The 19,268-nt window shown below is 40.9% G+C and overlaps 1 protein-coding gene across 2 annotated transcripts; it reads left to right on the top strand.

Annotated features, from left to right (window-relative positions):
- The first annotated feature begins 5,759 nt into the window (after window positions 1–5,759).
- On the top strand, window positions 5,760–13,949 carry BOD1 (biorientation of chromosomes in cell division 1). 2 transcript variants are annotated; one of them, XM_033927548.1, is made up of 4 exons: window positions 5,760–6,030; window positions 8,245–8,369; window positions 10,229–10,446; window positions 13,262–13,949. In XM_033927548.1, exons 1-3 carry the CDS (start codon window positions 5,869–5,871, stop codon window positions 10,443–10,445), a joined length of 504 nt encoding a protein of 167 aa, XP_033783439.1. In that variant the 5' UTR covers window positions 5,760–5,868; the 3' UTR covers window position 10,446; window positions 13,262–13,949. The 2 variants fall into 2 exon arrangements, with proteins under 2 accessions (XP_033783439.1, XP_033783438.1); XM_033927547.1 differs by having other exon boundaries at window positions 5,765–6,030; window positions 10,229–10,434.
- The last annotated feature ends 5,319 nt before the right edge of the window (window positions 13,950–19,268 follow it).

Raw genomic sequence — 19,268 nt, 5'->3', positions numbered from 1 at the left:
AGCCCAGAGTGCTAATTGCTCCGATACTCATAGGAATTCTTTGAGAATAGGAGCAGGGTTGGAGCATTTAGCGCTCCAGGATGCGGTAGAAACCTCTTCCATGGCTTAGTACAAAAGGGCCAAAGTTTGTTCATTTGCCACTTTTTTGAAGAAATTCACCCAGGGAGGTGTACAACAGAAACAATCTGGACATAGGCAATAGCCAATTACTAAACTAAGCCTTAAGTTTATATACCGCATCATCTCCACGGAAATGGAGCTCGACATGGTTTACAAAGCTTAAAAAATATAAGAAGAGAGGGGAGAAGGGTTTACAAAAGCATATAAAAAGAGGGGATGTAGACAGGAGGAGAGGTGTTATATGCTAGGGAAAAGCCAGGTTTTCAGTTGTAAAAATATTCAAATTAACAATGCCCAGAATGGCATAGTATGCTGCTTATAACTTCAACACAATATGCATTAAAAGATCTTACTAGACAGCACAGGGTGTAAGCAGAGGTGCAACATATGGATAGGTATAGGGTTGCCATATGGCTCCAGAAAAAGGAGGATGGATTGAGACATCTGGGTTTTACTTCCATTAGTTTCAATAGAAGTAAAGCCCGGATGTCTCTGTCTGTTCTCCTTACTTCCATTGCTTTCAGTAGAAGTAAAACCCAGATGTCTGAATCTGTCCTCCTTTTTCTGGAGCCATTTGGTAACCCTAGATAGATAACAACAGAGTTACAGAAGCTAGGTAGAGAATAAGGGAACTAACGTAAAGAAAGTTGCATGCGGAATCAGAAAGGTTCATGAATATGATCTCAGCTAGAGTGGAAGCAAAGAAGCAAGTCCTGCTATTCACTAACTTCTGGGTTTTACTTCTATTGAAAGCCCTGGAAGTAAAACCTGTATACTTTGAAGGAAAGGGGGGAATGGGGAGATGTGAGAGTCATTTAAATACCTACATGCATGAGTCGAGTCTCTTTCATTTGAAAGGAAACTCTGCAATGAGAGGAGGCATAGGATGAAGTTAAGAGGTGATAGGCTCTAAAGTAATCTGAGGAAATACTTTTTACGGAAAGGATGGTAGATGCATGGAACAGTCTCTCAGAAGAGGTGGTGGAGACAGAGATTGTGTCTGAATTCAAGAAGGCCTCGGATCGGCAAGTTGGATCTCTTAGAGAGAGAAAGAGATAATGGTTACTGCGGATGGGCAAACTAGATGGGCCATTTGGCCTTTATCTGCCCTCATGTTTCTATGTTTCTATCTATATGGTAACCCTATCCATTAAAGGCTTGGGAGAAAAGCCAACCTTTCATCTGCTTCCTGAAGTAGAGATAAGTCATGCCAAATGAAGAGAAGTGCGTACATGAACAAATCCAATATGTGACTGAAATTTCTTAAACAAATTATTGAATAGATAAGGCTTCAAAGATTTTCTAAATACTTGATAAGAAAATGAGATCAGGAGCAAATCACTTATGGTTTTGCAGCAAACACCAGCCTGATAAGATGAAGTTTTATCCAGAAATCTTTTGGAAGTACAGTAGGGACTACTCCAGAGAAGGCTCTTTGCAGGGTGTCACACTGCATAATTTTCTTTGGATAGGGTGTGGCTAGGGATACTCCCTGGGCGGACATTAGCAAGCTTGGAAGTCTTTAGAGTGAGATCCTGTTCTTCAAGTTCTCTGGCCCATATTCTTTAAAAGCCTTGAAAATTAGATACAGAGTTTTTAATTTAGCCTCATACTGGAAGTTTTTGCAGAAATGGTGTAATGTGATCACACTGCTTGCATCCTTCGGTTACCAGACGTCTGGATTTCCCCGGACAGCTTTTCAAAACTCGGCACTTTGTCCGGGTTTTGAAAAGCCTCCTCTAAATCGTATCGAGCAGTAGGAAATCCACGCATGCGCAGATTTCCTCCTACCCAACGAGAGCAGGCATCGGGGGCGGCGCTGGGGTGGGATTGGGGCGGGGATGGGTCGAACTGGGCAGGTCTAGTCTTTCTGAATCAACTGGAGCTGGTGCCTACACTTTGTAGTCAGGCTAGTGATGAGTGCATTACAGTAATCCAGTCCTGATGTTATCGTGGCATAAACTCTTTGACAAGATTTGCCTTTTCACTAGGCCTTCTCACTAGACTTTTTTTTAATTATCTAGGTTCTCTGCAGGCTTCTTCTGGTTTCGCCTGATTCATGAAAAGGGAAAAGATTGCACGACTAATCACCTAATATCATTGATTAGGTTTGGCCTTAAAGCTTTGCACCAATATCTGGAAGACCTTGTACCTCATTTAATCCACAGAGATCAAAGACTTGGTATTTACTCAGAGGAATGTGCTCAAGCAAGGGACTGATTGTGCCACTGCTTGTCCTAGATCATTAGCATGTAATGTTGCTACTATTTGGGTTTTTGCCAGGAACTTGTGACCTGGATTGGCCACTGTTGGAAACAGGATTCTAGGCTAGGTGGACCATTGGTCTGACCCAGTATGGCTGTTCTTATGAATGTTGACAACGCTTTTGAGAGAATTTGCTAGCGCTTCTTGTTTCAAGACTTGGCTAGTTTTGAGATTTCAGATCATTGTATAGCCTAGGCCAGGGCTACTCAGTTTTGGTCTTCGAGATCTACACGCAGGCCAGGTTTACAGGTTATTCATGGGATGTACGATCATCCTAATGTCACATTTGTTTACCAAGGCCCTGACCTCTTTTTTGGTGTCATAACATAACAATATGCTGGTATACTGCAGCTACCTCTCAGTTCTGTGCGGTTTACAGAGTGAAAATACTGGACATTCACAGTGAATTACAATCCATTAGTTAAAAAATTTACCAAACAAGTATGTTTTTAACAATTTTCTAAATGCCAGATAGGTGTTGGAACTTCATATAAAATTAGCAAGATGTTTATCCCATATACCGGCCTGATAAGATACAATTCTGCCGAAGAATTGTTTGTAAACACATCCCTTAATAGATGAAAAGTCAAATATCCATGAACCCCGTGTAGGGAGTTTTCTATTAACAAATTCAAACTAGTCAAGAAGATAACTAGGTAAAAGACCATTTACAGACTTAAAATATATAAAATATTCTTGCCTCAATTGGCAGCCAGTGCAATTTTTGGTAATATTTTGTCACATGGTCGAATTTTTTCAAACTGAATATCAAACAAACAGCGATATTTTGAATAAATTGCAACCTCTTGATGTTTTTCTTACAGATTGAGAAGTAAAGGATGTTACAGTAATCTAAAGTGCTTAGAATAAGTGACTATACCGATAGCCTAAAGGAGGAAAAGTCAAAATATGGCCTAATTGTTCGAAGCTTCCATAACAGAAAATAATATTTTCTAACAAGAGTGTTAATGTGAATATGAAATGATAAATTTCGATCAAAGTGGATCCCCAAAATTTTAATAACAGGTAGAATGGAATACGTTATCCAATCCATCTCATTTGAAGGAGAAGCTAGGAAACATTTTGTTTTGTCCGGATTAAGTTTCAGTCTGAAATCTTTCATCCATGTTTCTACAGCTTCTAAACAGATTGCTGGACTTGATGGATCCCCTAGTCTGATCCAACAGCAGGAGAGTTCTAATATTCCTGTACCCTTTATCTGATAATAAAAGCTATACCTCCCTTCAGTGGTTGCAGAGGGGATAGCATTCTCATATGCCTTCTCTCACCCAGCTGCCAAGTAAGTTAAACTCTTGAGTGTCACTGACAGCTGTTTTCCAAATCTCCATTCTCAAAACACTGAAGAAAAATCTCAAAATGTTTTATGTAAGTACTAACCCTGCAACCAGGGCCAATGTTAAGGAAGAATGGTGGGCGATCCGGAGCACAGGCTCCCACTGTCCTGTCTAGCTATGCCACTTGGCCAGCTTTACTGACTGTTTTGCCTTCACCCCCCCCCCCCCAATTCTAGCACCATTGGCATGATAAGGGGGGCATGGGGGGGTCCACCCCAGACATGGTCTTTGTAAAGGGTATAGGCACCTGTCCTTCTCTCCGACCTCCCCTCTCTCTGATGTCTCTTCCGAGCCCTGCACCGAGGAAGTGAGATCAGAGGGATAGCCTACGCGACGCGGGCAGCAAGATGCCAGGAATATCCCTAACAGCTAACCTAGCAGCTTTATAGTTACCACACTGCTTTTGGGGTGTAACTTAGACATCAGGACTGCCCTAAAGTTTCCATCCTACTACTAGGTAACTTGGCAGCTCTGTAAAAAATCTTTTTCTCTCCCCTTTTACAAAACCATGATAGCGTTTTTTAGTGCAGGCCAGTGCACTGTATCCTCTGCGCTGCTCCCGTCGCTCATAGGAATCTTTGAGTGTTGGGAGCAGCGCTGAGCATTCGGTACACTGGCCTGCGCTAAAAACCGCTATCACAGTTTTGCAAAAGGGGAGGGGGGTTTGTCTTAATATGTCAAAGAAACTACTTGAAGTTTGGAATATTGACCTCATATTTCAACCCTTTCCCTATACAGGATTATATTTTCTAAAATCTTTCTAATTTTGTGAAAATATACTTCAGTTTAGGAAATTACTTCTTTGTTCAGGGTTTTACGTAATAATATTTATAAGTGTAGTGGTGGAATTGGAAGACACAGGATCAGTGCAATGTTTTCCGGATAGGGAGCTAAAATTTCAAAGTGCTGTTTTATAAATGAATATTGTAGCGTCTAATGATATTGTGGATGTAAGTTTGTAAGTCGCTTAGTTCATTAAGCAGATTATAAAAATTTTAAATAAATAAATAAATTATAATGATGGAAATCAAAAAGTCAGGATAGAGTCAGGCTATTATAACGCTCAATAGTTTTTATCATAAAGTGTTTGGGGTAAGGTTATCAGATTTGTTCCACAAAAATAAGAGGACACATTGCCGCACCCAAGTCGGTGTCGTCTCTGGAGGGCCTCTAATTATGCGCAGATGTGATGCAATAACGTCATATGCATGCGTGCATACGTGTAGATCCTCGCATTGCTAATGCTGGCTGCCTGAAGATTCAATTACAGCGGCCAGACCCAGGGAGGAGGTAGGTGGGGAAATTCGGAGAGCTGGCTAAACCCGGAGAGATTCCCCCATTTTAAATAACCCTCCTCGAAAAAGAGGACATATCCGGGTTTTCCCAGACGTCTGCTAACCCTATGCTTGGAGGCCCTCTGGATATGGCCCTGACCTCAGGACCTTCAAAAACCCAAAGTGCCAGATTATGAAAAATCATCCAGGCACACAGACAGTCCTCTAAAAAGGAGATATGTCTGTTAACCAGTGGCGTGCAGTCAGGGCCTTCAGGCCTGGATTTGCCCTACCCCCTAAAGGCCTTGAGGGCATTGCTCTGAATTGTATTAGTTGAGTAGGCAGCTGCTGCTCAGCCAATCAAATTCAGATGAATACTGTCAGGGCCTTCAGGGGGTTTGGAGAATCCCAAGCCCAAGAGCCATGTGTTGTTTTTTTGGTTTACATTTTGCCTACTCAACAAATCAAACTGCATCAAACAACAATAAAAAGCAGGATTGAATCCCTTAAAAGCCATCACTGCTTGTAACCCTACTTTTTTTTTTTTTTTTGGGGGGGGGGTAGAAGAATGATGGTGTCTAATTCCAAATTGAAACCAACCAACTTCGACAGGCCAGAAATTAGGCTTATTTCATCAGATGCAAAGTCCTACGGGGGAAAACTACAACTCCCGAGGTGCTACACGCCCAGCATGCAACGCGCAGACCTCCTAATTCCGGGTCGTGGAGTTGCGCTCTTCGCGACGCCGTGTCCCGGCGTGCAGTGCGCAGGCTCGCACTTCCGGCCTCGCGCCCTCCCGGCATGCCCTAGGGCGGAAGCTGCCAGTCCGTTGAGCGTTACTCGGGCAGCCGACGATGGCGGACGGCGGCGGCGGCCCCTCGGGGGGCGGCGGGACGAACCCCGCTTCCCTCCCGCCCGGGGACTCGCAGCTCATCGCGCTGATCGTGGAGCAGCTCAAGAGCCGCGGCCTGTTCGACGGCTTCCGCCGGCACTGCCTGGCGGACGTGGACACCAAGGTATTGCCGGCAGGGGGCGCCTCTGTAGGCAGTTGGCCCAGGAATGGAGGGGTCTAAGAGCAACCCATAGCCTCAGCGCCCTGAGGTTGTGGGTTCAAATCCTCACCCTGGGCAAGTCACTTAATGCCCCCATTGCCCCAGGTCCATTAGGCAGATTGGGAAAATGCTTGAGTACCTGAATAAATCCATCTAAACCGTCCTGAGCTCCCCTGGGAGAACGGGATAGAAAAGTGGATAAATAGTGTGCAAAGTTTCAGCCTCTTAGAACCAGAGCTGCTATTGTGACATCACAATGCCTCATTCCACCAATCAGAGTCAACCTCACCAGTGATGTCACAATGGCTCCATTGTCCTATACTTGGCTCACTTTTACTACACTGATTTCTAGAGTGGTGCAGTGGTTAAAGCTACAGCCTCAGCACCCTGAGGTTGGGGGTTCAAACCCTCACTGCTCCCTGTGACCCTGGGCAAGTCACTTAATCTCCCAATTGCCCCAGGTACATTACATAGATTGAAGGGTATTAACGTAGAACAAAATCTTTTCCAGAGAAAGGAAAATGGTAAAACCAGAGGACATAATTTGAGGTTGAGGGGTGGTAGATTCAGGGGCAATGTTAGGAAATTCTACTTTACGGAGAGGGTGGTGGATGCCTGGAATGCGCTCCCGAGAGAGGTGGTGGAGAGGAAAACGGTGACTGAGTTCAGAGAAGTGTGGGATGAACACAGAAGATTTAGAATCAGAAAATAATATTAAAGATTGAACTAGACCAGTACTGGGCAGACTTGCACGGTCTGTGTGTGTGTACAGCCATTTGGTGGAGGATGGGCAGGGGAGGGCTTCAATGGCTGGGGAGGGTGTAGATGGGCTGGAGTAAGTCTTAACAGAGATTTCGGCAGTTGGAACCCAAGCATAGTACCGGGTAAAGCTTTGGATTCTTGCCCAGAAATAGCTAAGAAGAAAAAAAAAAAAAATTTAAATTGAATCAGGTTGGGCAGACTGGATGGACCATTCGGGTCTTTATCTGCCGTCATCCACTGTTACTATATTGTGAGCCCACCGGGACAGACAGGGAAAATGCTTGAGTACCTGAATAAATCCATCTAAACTGTCCTGAGCTCCCCTGGGAGAACGGGATAGAAAAGTGAATAAATAGTGTGCAAAGTTTCAGCCTCTTATAACCAGAGCTGGTATTGTGACATCATAATGGCTTATTCCACCAATAAGAGCCAACCTCATCAGTGATGTCACAATGGCTTCATTGTCTTAGACTTGGCTCACTTTTACTACGTTTTGATTTCTAGAGTGGCAAAGTGGTTAAAGCTGCAGCCTCAGCACCCTGGTTGGAAAGGGGGGCAGGAACATATAGAAAGAATTTGTTTTGTTGCCTACTTTTGACCTTAAATAATAGTTGAAGCTTCTACTATCGTGATCTAGGGAGTGGGTGGATTTTTGGAATATTGAACTTAAATTCAGATTCACTGTTTTAATATCCACTTTCCTTTTTTTCCATTTTTAAATACTTTAATAATAATTTAAATGCATTTTAAAAACATCTGTCTTGTATAATCAAACAGAACAATACATTAATTCATTGAATATCTTATTTCATAGTACATATTGACAATGTCACGATACCTATATGCCTTCTATAACCCCACCCTCCCCTCCTTTCCTTCCACCCCATTGAGAGGATGTGTGCAGGAGATTCATAAGATATAAAAAAACTATCAGAGATCAATGGGCGTGCCCCCTTGGGAGCTGATCCAAATATCATATGCACCCCAAATGGTATTATAACTATGTATCTGATTTCTCTGAAAAGCAGTCAATGTTGACATTTGTTGTATAAATTGAACTTTGGCCAACAGTACTCGGAACATTGGAAGATCTGGTTATTTCCAAGCAGATGCCAGAACAAGTTGACTTGTTGTTATCATCAGATGTATCCATCTCTGCTGCTTGAAAGCCAGGGCAACTGGTCCCACATTCAACAAGCAGCACTCCATAGTCTTGGGAATCGAAATACCTAGAACTGCCTCAATAAAGTAAATCACTTTATCTCAATAGATCTGTGCTTTTATACAATACCACCATATGTGTTCAAAAGTACCCATTTCCACACATCCTCTCCAACATTTATCCTTGCCTATACATCCACTTGCCTTTATTAATGTTTCTGCAGTGTGCTTATGTATTTCCTCTGTTTGTTCTAGCCGGCTTACCAAAATTTGCGACAGAAAGTGGACAACTTTGTGTCAACTCACTTGGACAAGCAAGAGTGGAACGCGAACATGAATAAAAACCAGCTGAGGAACAGCCTTAGGCAGAGTGTAATCCAGTAAGCCAGCAGCATTCGGACTTGGCAATTAATGACCAGTGGTGTCCAGGCGTGACACTTGCTGTCAGTGGGTCCTCTATATCACTTGCAGGAAGTAACTTGAATTTTGAAGCTTCATGAGGATCAGAACACTGCAAAAGCAAACCAATTTTAGGTTTCTGGCGTCAGTGAAGAAAGGAGGATTTATAGCTGTAGCAACCCTCTAATGAAAGGGGAAAACACTGTCAACCGCAAAGAATAAATTAAAAGCATAGCCTTCAGGTATCTTGTTGATTTTATAATGCATTGTTTACAGCGATAAAACAGTGGCAGGAGGATGGCCATTTTGGGTTCTCAGGGCCTTGAGATTCTATACTGCCCTACAGAGCATGATGTCACTGCTTGGGGCTGGAGGAGGTAGAAGTGAAGGTCAGTACAGGAACTGAGTGCTGATAATGCAAAGTGATAGTGAAAAGGTTGAAATAGTGGCAGTGACTTGTTGAGAAACGCTGTGAGGATCGGTAGGATTCTCTGTCTGCATTGTCAATCAGACTTTGGTACTACAGTATATACATTTAGTCTGAGAGTCATGTTACCTAAGATGCACTGGAAGACAGCAGTAGTCCATTGTACGTTTCAGACCCTGAAAACCAATGTGAAGGGGAGAGCATCCCAGAAAAATTATTATTTCTTTTGTATGCTTCTTATAGCGTATAAAGTACAGTAAAAGAAAAGTGTGCTGCTTCGTCTTGAAAGGAAAAAGAGATGGGATTTGGTATTACTGCCTTTCTGCAGTTACAATAGTGGTTTACTTAGTACTGTATAGACGGATTCATATTTTGTACTTGGAGCAATAGAAGATTGTGACTTTCCCAGAGTTGCAAGGTGGGACTTGAATCCTGTTCCCTGGTTATCAGGCCACTGCACTCCTCAGTGATACATCTATTGGAGTAGATTCATTCTTCGTACATAGTGTTTTAGAAAGTAGATTTTTGCTACTTATTAGTTGTATAGCTTCAATATCCTTCCTTATCTGAAGAGGTGATCGTTCATGAAGGGAGAACTTTTCCCAAGAATTAGTGGGAATTTCGGTTTGATTTAAAGAGAATTATGGTATGATAAGAGCCACTGATAATACTCGAAAACTGAAATGTTGAAAGATACCAGGCAGCTACCTTTCGCAATTAAATGTATAAGTGAAAATACTGAAACTGGCTTTGGAAGGTATCTGAAAATGAGAATCTCTAAAATAAAATGAAACCAACTTAATCCTGCTGTAGGATTTTCCTATGATTTCCCCAGTTTCCAGGGGGAAATAATACGTCATTGAGACAAGCTTCTGTAGAAAGTAAATAACAGGCTTCTTTTACCATATACAGTCTTGAGTATTCAATCTATGTATACATATATTCCCAGTCAATAAACAAGTTAATTTTCCTCCTTTGTAAACACTGTGTGATTTACTTTTCCAAAAAGAAAACATACTAGTAGGTTAAAGGTCTGAAACCGTTCTTATCAAAATGCCTTTTTTGTCAATATTGATTTAAAAAGTCTATGGTAAACAACAACTTCTGTTTCCATATACTGGCTACCCTTTTTCACCATTTAAAGTGGAATCTGCTAAGTTGGCTTTTGTCACTAACTCGCCCAAGACAATTTCTTACATTTTTGCAGACAAAATGTTAACCCTAAATTCTCCAGCTCCACACTACCTCTTAAATTTCTGTATTTGACACACTGCTGGTTCCCACTGTGTCAAAATATTTGAATGTCTTTCAGATAAGCATATACCTGTATCTTGGGGGGGGGAGGAGACTCTTAAGGGTAGGTAATAAAGGATATGACTTTCCCACTGATTGTTGGCTTTGCTTTTTGGAAAGGTCTGGCATGCTGGAAGCTGGAGTGGACAGAATTATTTCCCAAGTGGTGGATCCTAAACTGAATCACATCTTCAGGCCCCAGATTGAGAAGTCTATCCATGAGTTCCTGGCCTCCCAGAATAAAGAGGAGCCTGGGCCAACTCCCCCACCTCCTCCTGTTCCTCCTCCTGAGCCAAGCGAACAGGATCCTTCTGCTCCAGCTCAAGGTACCTTATAAGGTCTTGTATCAACCTATCCTTTATTAAAAAAACAAAACTTATTTGCTGCTGTTTTGCTTGTCCTCTTGACACATTTCTAAACCATGTGATAGAGATGCATGTGTGGAGGAAACCTTAGGATGTGCAAGATTGAGAGATTCAGGATCTCTGTAGCTAAATGCACTCAAACACAGAAGAGACTTCGTTAACCACTGTTCTGGTGTAATGTAAGCATAAGAATTGCATGTAGCAAAAGGAACTAACTTAACTTATGGTGGACCTCAGTTGCAATGAGCTCATTTTACAATAAGTATATTTTTCAAAAGGGGCATTTAAAAATATTTTAACTGTTCTTATTCACTTCATGAGCAGTGCTGAAGTTTGCCTTTGGGTGTTGGCAATATTCCTTTAAGTAGACATCTTACCTAGAACTATACTGAAGCATGCAATGTCTCGGTTTTATGTCACCCTGATCACATCGCTTCTTCCTGTTTCTCCTACAACTTTGAGTAGAACAGTTAGTTAGGAGCATCATATCTTGTCAAATGTTTGTGTAAATTTTATTTAAATTTGCATCAGATGTTTGGATGGGATTTTAGTTTTGTTCGTTCCTTTGATTTAGGCTTGGTAGGTCCATTTGTATTTCCGGGTGATTGAATATTTATAGCAGATCCCACCCTTGTAGGTATTTCTGCCTCTTCTACCTTTTAAGCGTGTCCCTAACTTTGCGAGAGACATTTTGATAATTTTCGAGGCATCCTCTAGACCAGTGTCTCTCAAACTGTGTGCAAAAACCCAGTGGTCTGCTCTGAAGAGACTCTGGATGTGCCACAATAAATTCCAGAATTTTACATTATTTTTAGAAATATATGACATGTACTCCGTTTACACAAGAGTCTGCCAATGTTAAGAGCATCTGTGTGCGTAAGGATAAAACCGCCCAGACAAGCATCATTTTTTGACGTGTTTGGTTCTTAAAAACTAACAGCAAGTAATTTTAGTTTTATTTTGTATGCAGTAGTTATCCTAACTTGAACAACATAGCAATCAAGGCTTTGTTACTGTTTGCAATGTCTTATCTTCAGCTCAGACAGAAAGAGAATGACTGCAGATGATGGGTGTTTGCTTGTTGACTATTGAGCCACATTGAGTTAATTTGCACTCAAAACCAAGCATATCCATTGCATTGATTAGCAATTCACACTTGTTAAAATTAACTTGTACATAGCTTAAAGAACTAATAACTCTCTAATTTAATTTTTTGTTGGCTTTGCAATTTTATAATTTCAATCTATTTGAGAGAGACTTCTATAGACCAGTGGCTCTCAACCCAATCTTCAGAACCCAGCTAGCCAGTCAAGTCGTCAGGATACCCACCATGAAATTTGCATTTGCATATTAGGTTTGTGTGCAGTTTATGTCATTATTTTAAGTTTTAGATTGCACAGTCTTGATCTACCATAGTTAAAGGCGGTTTACAGTAAGTTTGAAATAAATAATGAATGTGATACTTAAACGAAGAAAGTAGTATATGTGAATTTCACATACATTGACTGGCTGCTAATAGTAAATAATAATAAATTAATTTTGATATACCACCATACCCGAGAGTTCTAGGCGACTCACAACAATTAAGCATGATACAGCCAATGCAAGTCATTTAAGATTCAGCAAGTTAAACATACAGTAGGAAGAAATACAATGTAAAAGAATGCAAACAGTTTTAAAAAGAATAAATTAAAACTAAAAAATGTGTAAGACCCTAGCCTATTAAATAATTGAGTTTTTTCCTTCCCTTTCCTATTGTTTTTAACCTTAATTGTTTTTTCTCTTATTAATCAGATTGTATTTCTTTCCTTGTGTTTTATTATGTTTAGTAGATTTAGTCCCTTTGTTAGTTGTATCTGTTTCCCCTAACTCTGTAATTTTTATCGATTTGTACATCGCTTAGAATTTGGAGTAGGCGATTAATCAAATTTTATAATAAACTTGAAACTTTTCTAAACTCGAGATAACACAAATTTGGTGAGCCATGTGTTCAGTTTAGCCGTCTGAAAAGAAAAGGCATAATTTTATTGAGGAATACGCAAACAAATGTATTCTTCGAGAACTCTTATTAGTAAAGTGAAGGTTAAGGTAACTCGGTAACATACCAAGTGTGTCTGAAGGACTGAGTTGAAGGTGTCATTTCCAGAACTACTCCAAAGGAAGTCTCACTGAAGACTTAGAGGCCCTATAACCTTATTGTTTCATATTGGCTTTTTTCCACTCCTTGGGCATACATACATCCTTCTGGCTTTTTGGGATCACTTTATCTATTTGGCCACCTTAAGATCATGAGTTTCTCACTCCAAGTGCATTAAAGAATTTCACCCCATCTACTGTAATAATCCATCAGTTATTTTGCTGCCCAAAGTGCAGGGCTTTAATACTAAATTTTAAATGCTTAACTCTTAATGCATTCCTCAAATTTAGCTAGATTGTTTCTCACATCTTGCATATTTATTGCAGGTTTTGTTATTGTCCACAAGAAGGCAGAAGTTTACATGAAACTCCTTCTGCAATGTTGCTTGCAAAAATAATGAAAAGACAGCACTGGCTTCTAATGTGAGCCAGGATTATATTAATTTTTTTTGAGCTCCTACTTATCTCTTAAATGCTTACTATCTTGATTCTTAGAGCGGGCCAGCTTTCTTTTCAGAGGCGGAATGTACCCTTTTCCCTTGTCCTCAGTTGTTTTGCTTAGGCCTCAGAACAGCTGCTTTGAATTTCAGGTACCAGTGGAATCTTGTAAATGAGTGTCTTGTTCCCTTTTTTTTTTTTTTTTTTTCTCCAGGCAGTGCTCTTGGCCGAACAGTGGTGGCATAAAAAGCTTGTGGTACATTTTGGACCAGCGATGGACCATGATTGTCTTCCGTATGGCTGAAGTTGCTGCCTGAACATAACATCACGTGAACCAAGCAAAGGGGAGCTGCTCTCTGGTGTTGGCATAGCCCAGCGGTGACCGCGAGGGTTGCCTGAATTTAGTGTGGGCCTTTGTTGGGTTGAGGCAGTGAGCCTGGCCCCATGTGCTGGGGGGGGAGGGTTGTCTAAGAATAGATGAACTGAGGGGTAGAACTGTTTAAAGGAAAGTTCAGTAGTGTAAATTTTAGAGGAACTGTTGTAGTTTGCAGGGATCTTGTTTGATATGGTTTTTTTAAGGTAATAGGTAGGAAAAGAAATTAGCTAACAAATTAGCATGGTGGAAGTTTTTGTAGAGAGAATTATTGTGAACGTATGTTGAAGCCACTCAGCCTCTAACGCCCAGTCTGACTTGAAGTAAAGATGGGCTTGACTTTATACATTTCATGGAAATGAGTGATCTTAGATGGTATTTTTTGTCTGGTTATATTCTGACTGACTGCTTCGCTATTCACTAAACTCTGCACTGCATTTTTTCCATTCTGTTAATGGTTGCTCTGTGTACAAGTTTCACTGTGCTGAGTATTCTGCGATTGTGCTGGCATTAAACATTTTATACCACAGTTTCACTGTATAGTGTTTAATCTATGTTTTGTGTTCATGGACAAGTCTAAAACTCCTTTTTATTGACCAATTCTTGTGGATCCTAAATGGCTTGCACAGCAGTCTTGTGATGAGAGCAAGGTGAGCAAAGAAGGTTTATTTAATGTCCTCTACCCTATGTGCAAGCCCAACCGCTATCAAAGTGGTGCGCATTCAGGTTGGTGTCTGCAGTGTGGAAAACCTTACCTGCTGCTATTGTGGATTCATGAGTAATTTCATTTACATTACATTTCTTGACTTCTATTCCGCCTTTCTAGGTAGATTACAATAAGAAATATCTGGCCATTTCCAGAGAATAGAACTAGGCAAGCAGAATATCAAAAAATATATATAACCACCTAAAGACATCCCCTCAATAAATTCCATTATCAGAGACTATTTAGAGCAGGTTCCTAATACGGAGAAAAGACCTCAGTGTTCCCCGAGGGTAAACTCGGGAAACTACTATGACAGTTACTAAGTTGTCATAGAAAACACATCCTCGGTCAGAGAAAAACTCCGTTAAAGTGCAATCAGTGCTCTTGCATCTAAATAAATATATTTTCAAAGTCTCTTTAAATAGAAATTCTTTAGAAAATGTAAGGAACCCGCACTTATCTTAATAGTGTCCTCCGATACGGGAAAGATCACTGCAGCTCGGTTGACTACACTCTCCCGGTATAGTTATTCAATTTAACATAGTATGGAAGATCATTTTATAATTCCCGACAGGCCCTGTTTCACAATCCTGCTGCATCAGGGAAATTTATTTGAAAACGAGCTACTGCTTCAAAAATCTTCCATTTCCAGAGAATTACTTACCGATCATTGAATTAACATAGTTTGACATATGTCCTAAAAAGCTGTTAAAAAACAGGGGAGTAGAAAGAAATTTAAGCTATTGCACTGGGAAATGAGGTTTGCTCTGCTACCTTATTAGCAAGAAATGTGTGAGGGCTAAATAAAAGGCAGAAGGAAATCTCTGCCCCTCTTCTCTATCCCCACCTCCATTTTTTTCCTTCTAGTAAAGGCCACCATTTGATGTTTTCATGACGACCCAAATCAGTTACAGGTATGGAAGTGAATTACTTCAGAGCCCATTGCGACACAAACCTCTTTGTACAATTCTTTGTGTTCCTGGTTGAGCACTGGATGGGAGATATGGGTAAGTTTGCATTCTTGTTAGGATGAGAACGAAAACGTGAATGGATGGTGTGACTGACATGAGCAGGAATCTAGCTCCAAAACTCTAAAGGCCTGGTATGTTATAACGTTCATCTGCCTATTTATTTATCCTCTGGGGACCTCCTTTTTTTAAGTGATCTGGCATTTGAGAAACCTTTTCTGCATCCAAAGATGCACTTTAGGTGGTCAATTTTAGTAGAATTACTGTCTGAACAAAATAAAAAAATTATAAACAGTTTCCACTTTGGTTACTTTTAATAAAATTAAGGCTTAAATTAATTGATTCTGGTCTTGTGTACTGCTCTGTATTTGACATTCTGTGGGCATCTCTTTTGAACTTCTTTCTGCTGTAAAGCTTATGGGGACAGACGTAAAGAGCTCAATATTATACCAGGGCAGGAGGAGATGGAACATTTCAGATTTCTGTGGCATAAGAGAAGAATCAACTGAAAGGAAGTTCAGGAATGATGGGACAAAGGATGAAGATGAAAAGTGACATACTCAGCAGTAATCAAAAGAATAGCCACATTTTGTGGGGTGGGACTAGTTAACTAAAGCACATCAGTATGCTTTCTAACACGGAAACACACTTAAGCAAATAAAGCCCTTGATTTCTTGTTGAAGTTCTTCAAAACCTGTCTATAACCTTATCTTCTGATGGCCTAACTAACATATATTATCAGCATGTAGTTTAATCCAACTCCTCTAGTCGTGTTTCCTAAGAGCCTTAAATAACCATCGCACTGTCATGGAAGGACCCAACTTCCCAGCTCCACTTGCTGGTTTACAGATCCATTTAAAGCATCAGTAAGATGATGCATGAATAAACTAGTTTACTGGAAAACACTGAATCTCTTTGTTGTGTGGGTCCATTCTAGTCACTGGATTTTTTTTCCAATGTGGCCTGTTGCCAGATCATGGGGGAAGATGAGTTTGTGCAGGAGTGACATTCACTGTCTTATCTTGGTCTCTTGTCATGAAACAGATGAAGTTAATTTGTGCTGGGGTAGTGGAAAATGTAACCTATTGCCTTACAATGTCACTTCTAATGTGAGCCAGTAGGAAGCTTATTTTTACTGCTGATAATGTGTTGATGGTTGGGTGATGGATGTGGGGAACAAGTGTACGAGGCAGCAGGATGACAGTGCCGGTCTGGCTTGAACGGTAGAGTTTGGTAAGTGATAAAAGGCAAGTTCACTATCAAATAAGGGACCCAAAACAAAATCTCGAGCCCATAATATACTGTTCTGTACTGCAAACCATAAACAGCTGCTTGTGAGGCCTAGACAAATGAGCAACACTGATCACTGCAGGCTGCCTTCAACCATTCATACCTTAATTGGTAAGGACGGGCAAATAAGAAATAACTACCTACAAACTTGTAGCAAGTTTCAAGTTTATTTAAAATTTATCCCGCTCAGATTTCTAAGCGGTGTACAATAATAAAAATATATTTACGGTGTAGGGTGGGTTGGGGTGGGCATCAATGGGAACTCCACTAATATGTTACTGGCCAGACTTTACGGTAGATGTCCTGCAAACAACAGGATGGTTGGATAGGCTGGAATGAGCTTGGACGGCAACTTCAGCATTTGGAACCCAGGATAAAAGCAAACTTTACAGTCTACGACCCAGAAATATCAAAGAAGAGACAAGTTAATCTAATCATGTATTTTTAGTGGGCCGACTGGATGGACCGTTCAGGTCTTTATCTGCCATCATTTACTATGTTACCTGGCAGAGTAGCAACATTCCAGAGCTGAGATTGTGATGTCATAATGCCTCATTCCACCAATGCCTAAAAGCCAACTTCATCAGTGTTGTCACAATGGCTTGATTGTCCTATACTTGATTCACATAAGAAACATAAGAATTGCCGTACTGGGACAGTCCAAAGGTCCATGAAGCCCAGTATCCTGTTTCCAACAGTAGCCAACCCAGGTCCCGAATACCTGGCAGAAACCCAAAGAGTAGCAACATTCCAGAGCTGAGACTGTGATGTCATAATACCTCAATGCCTAAGAGCCAAATTCACCAGTGATGTCACAATGACCCATAATGGGGCTCATTTTCATAAGAACTGCTATACTAGGAGAGAATGAAGGTCCATCAAGCCTAGTATCTTGTTTCCAACAGTAGCCAATCCAGGTCCCGAATACCTGGCAGAAGCCCAAAGAGTAGCAGCATTCCAGAGCTGAGATTGTGATGTCATAATGCCTAAGAGCCAACCTCAGCAGTGATGTCACAATGGCTTGATTAGATGGCAATTTCAGCATTTGGAACCTAGGACAACACCAGGTGGACTTTACTGTCTATGACCCAGAAATGTCAAAGAAGAGACAATCTAATCATGTATTTTTTTAATGAGTATAACTCATGGGCAGACTGGATGGACCGTTCAGGTCTTTATCTGCCGTCATTTACTATGTAACATTCTATGAGATTTGGGCTTTTTCACCATTCCTGACGTTCAATTCTCCTCCATGTGAGTAATACCCGTGAGGAAGCCACATGGACTTGTGTCCTTCTGCTCACCCTCCATTTTGACAAACTTGATTTTGATCAGGGAACTTGCAACGTCGGCAAGTCGGGGATGTTGGCTTTAGGACCCAAAGATAACATTAAAGCAATTACAGTAGACTCTTAACTGGAACTCAAGCAACCGGAAAAAAATCAAAGAAATACTGTAATACTTTAAATGGAAATAAAATCCATTTCTGGCAGAAATTTAAGTGTAAACTTTGAGGACGCCCACGCTTTGTCTACCACATGTCTGGAACAGTTTATGGTGTGGCATTAGTTAGGCCTATTTGTAATAGTAACTCTCAAGCAACCGGAAACGACATTTATCCGGCATCTACCAATCCCCACTGGTGCCGGTTAACTGAGAGTCTACTGTAGATACTGTTCTGGGGGAAAACAGTATATTTAAAAGAATGAAGCTGAAGGCCTTTTCTTCCCATCTAAATTGTAATATCTAATTGATAATGGTCCTGTTTGTCAAGGAGTCATTTAATACTCAGGCCCTGCTTCCTCAGATGAAGCTGATAGGTTGGTTACACCATGGTTTAATATGTTTCAGGAAATGTCTTCTGAATTTTGTAATCTGATATTTTAATTACGCAGGGAGGCATAAGTGATTTTTCTGCTTTCTCAGCTGCCCACTGCATGTCGGATCTGTAGATAAGGCTGGCAGAAAGGTCAATTGCTACCATTCATTATGGGTGAAAGTGCGTTACGGGTATACAATTTCACCATTCTCATAGAAATAGTTTGCCTATCTAATTGGAGAGGAGGGCTGCCAATTCACCTCCGCTACACTTGTTAGTCTGCATCGCAGTTTCCTGCAGAGGGAAAATATAGGTTATAGCGGTATAGGTTTACGATCCTTTATCTGAAATGCTCGGGACCAGAGACACTTCAGATTTTAGAATTTTTCAGTTTTTGGAATGAAGTGTCACCAGTGGCCTCAGCAATTCATATTTGTCACCTGCTGCAGCCCTGCAGGCTTCTCTCTGCCGCCTCCTGCCTTGCTGACATCACTTCCTCTTTCCTTCCTGGCTTAATATGACAGAAGCATGCGGGATCGTAGCAGGCAACGAATATGAATTGGTGCAGCAACCGGCAGTACCTCAGAGAACATCAGTGTAAGGTAAGATGAAAAAAGTGGCCTACTATTGACATAGAGCGAAGTCTTTAAAGCAGGGATCTCAAAGTCCCTCCTTGAGGGCCGCAATCCAGTCGGGTTTTCAGGATTTCCCCATTGAAAGCAGTGCATGCACATAGATTTCATGCATGTTCATTGGGGAAATCCTGAAAACCTGACTGGATTGCGGCCCTCAAAGAGGGACTTTGAGACCCCTGCTATAAAGTGATTTGGGGGCTAGGCTTTACTTTTGATACTAAAAGTAAGCGTTTTTTAATACAAATTAGTAATGTGACAAAAAAAAATTGTGTGTTTGGAACTGAAATGTATTTTCTATACATTTTATGTAACATTTATCTCTCTTTATTTACTGTTTGAATTATACATACTTCTCATAACATGACAACGCTGGCAGTGTTTCAGCTCTTGGCCTGCATGAGGGGTCTCTTAAGATGTCTGTCATACGAAT

Source organism: Geotrypetes seraphini, chromosome 18, assembly GCF_902459505.1.
Source record: "Geotrypetes seraphini chromosome 18, aGeoSer1.1, whole genome shotgun sequence".
Classification (NCBI taxonomy): domain Eukaryota; kingdom Metazoa; phylum Chordata; class Amphibia; order Gymnophiona; family Dermophiidae; genus Geotrypetes; species Geotrypetes seraphini.
This window is presented reverse-complemented; position numbering and strand designations above follow the sequence as displayed.

Bases quoted from the DNA above. Each gene is read 5' to 3' on its own strand.
- BOD1 (XM_033927547.1), top strand. From the start codon at position 5,869: ATGGCGGACGGCGGCGGCGGCCCCTCGGGGGGCGGCGGGACGAACCCC. The intron at 6,031-8,244 runs GTATTGCCGGCA...TGTTTGTTCTAG, and splicing joins TGGCGGACGTGGACACCAAG to CCGGCTTACCAAAATTTGCG. The intron at 8,370-10,228 runs GTAAGCCAGCAG...CTTTTTGGAAAG, and splicing joins CTTAGGCAGAGTGTAATCCA to GTCTGGCATGCTGGAAGCTG.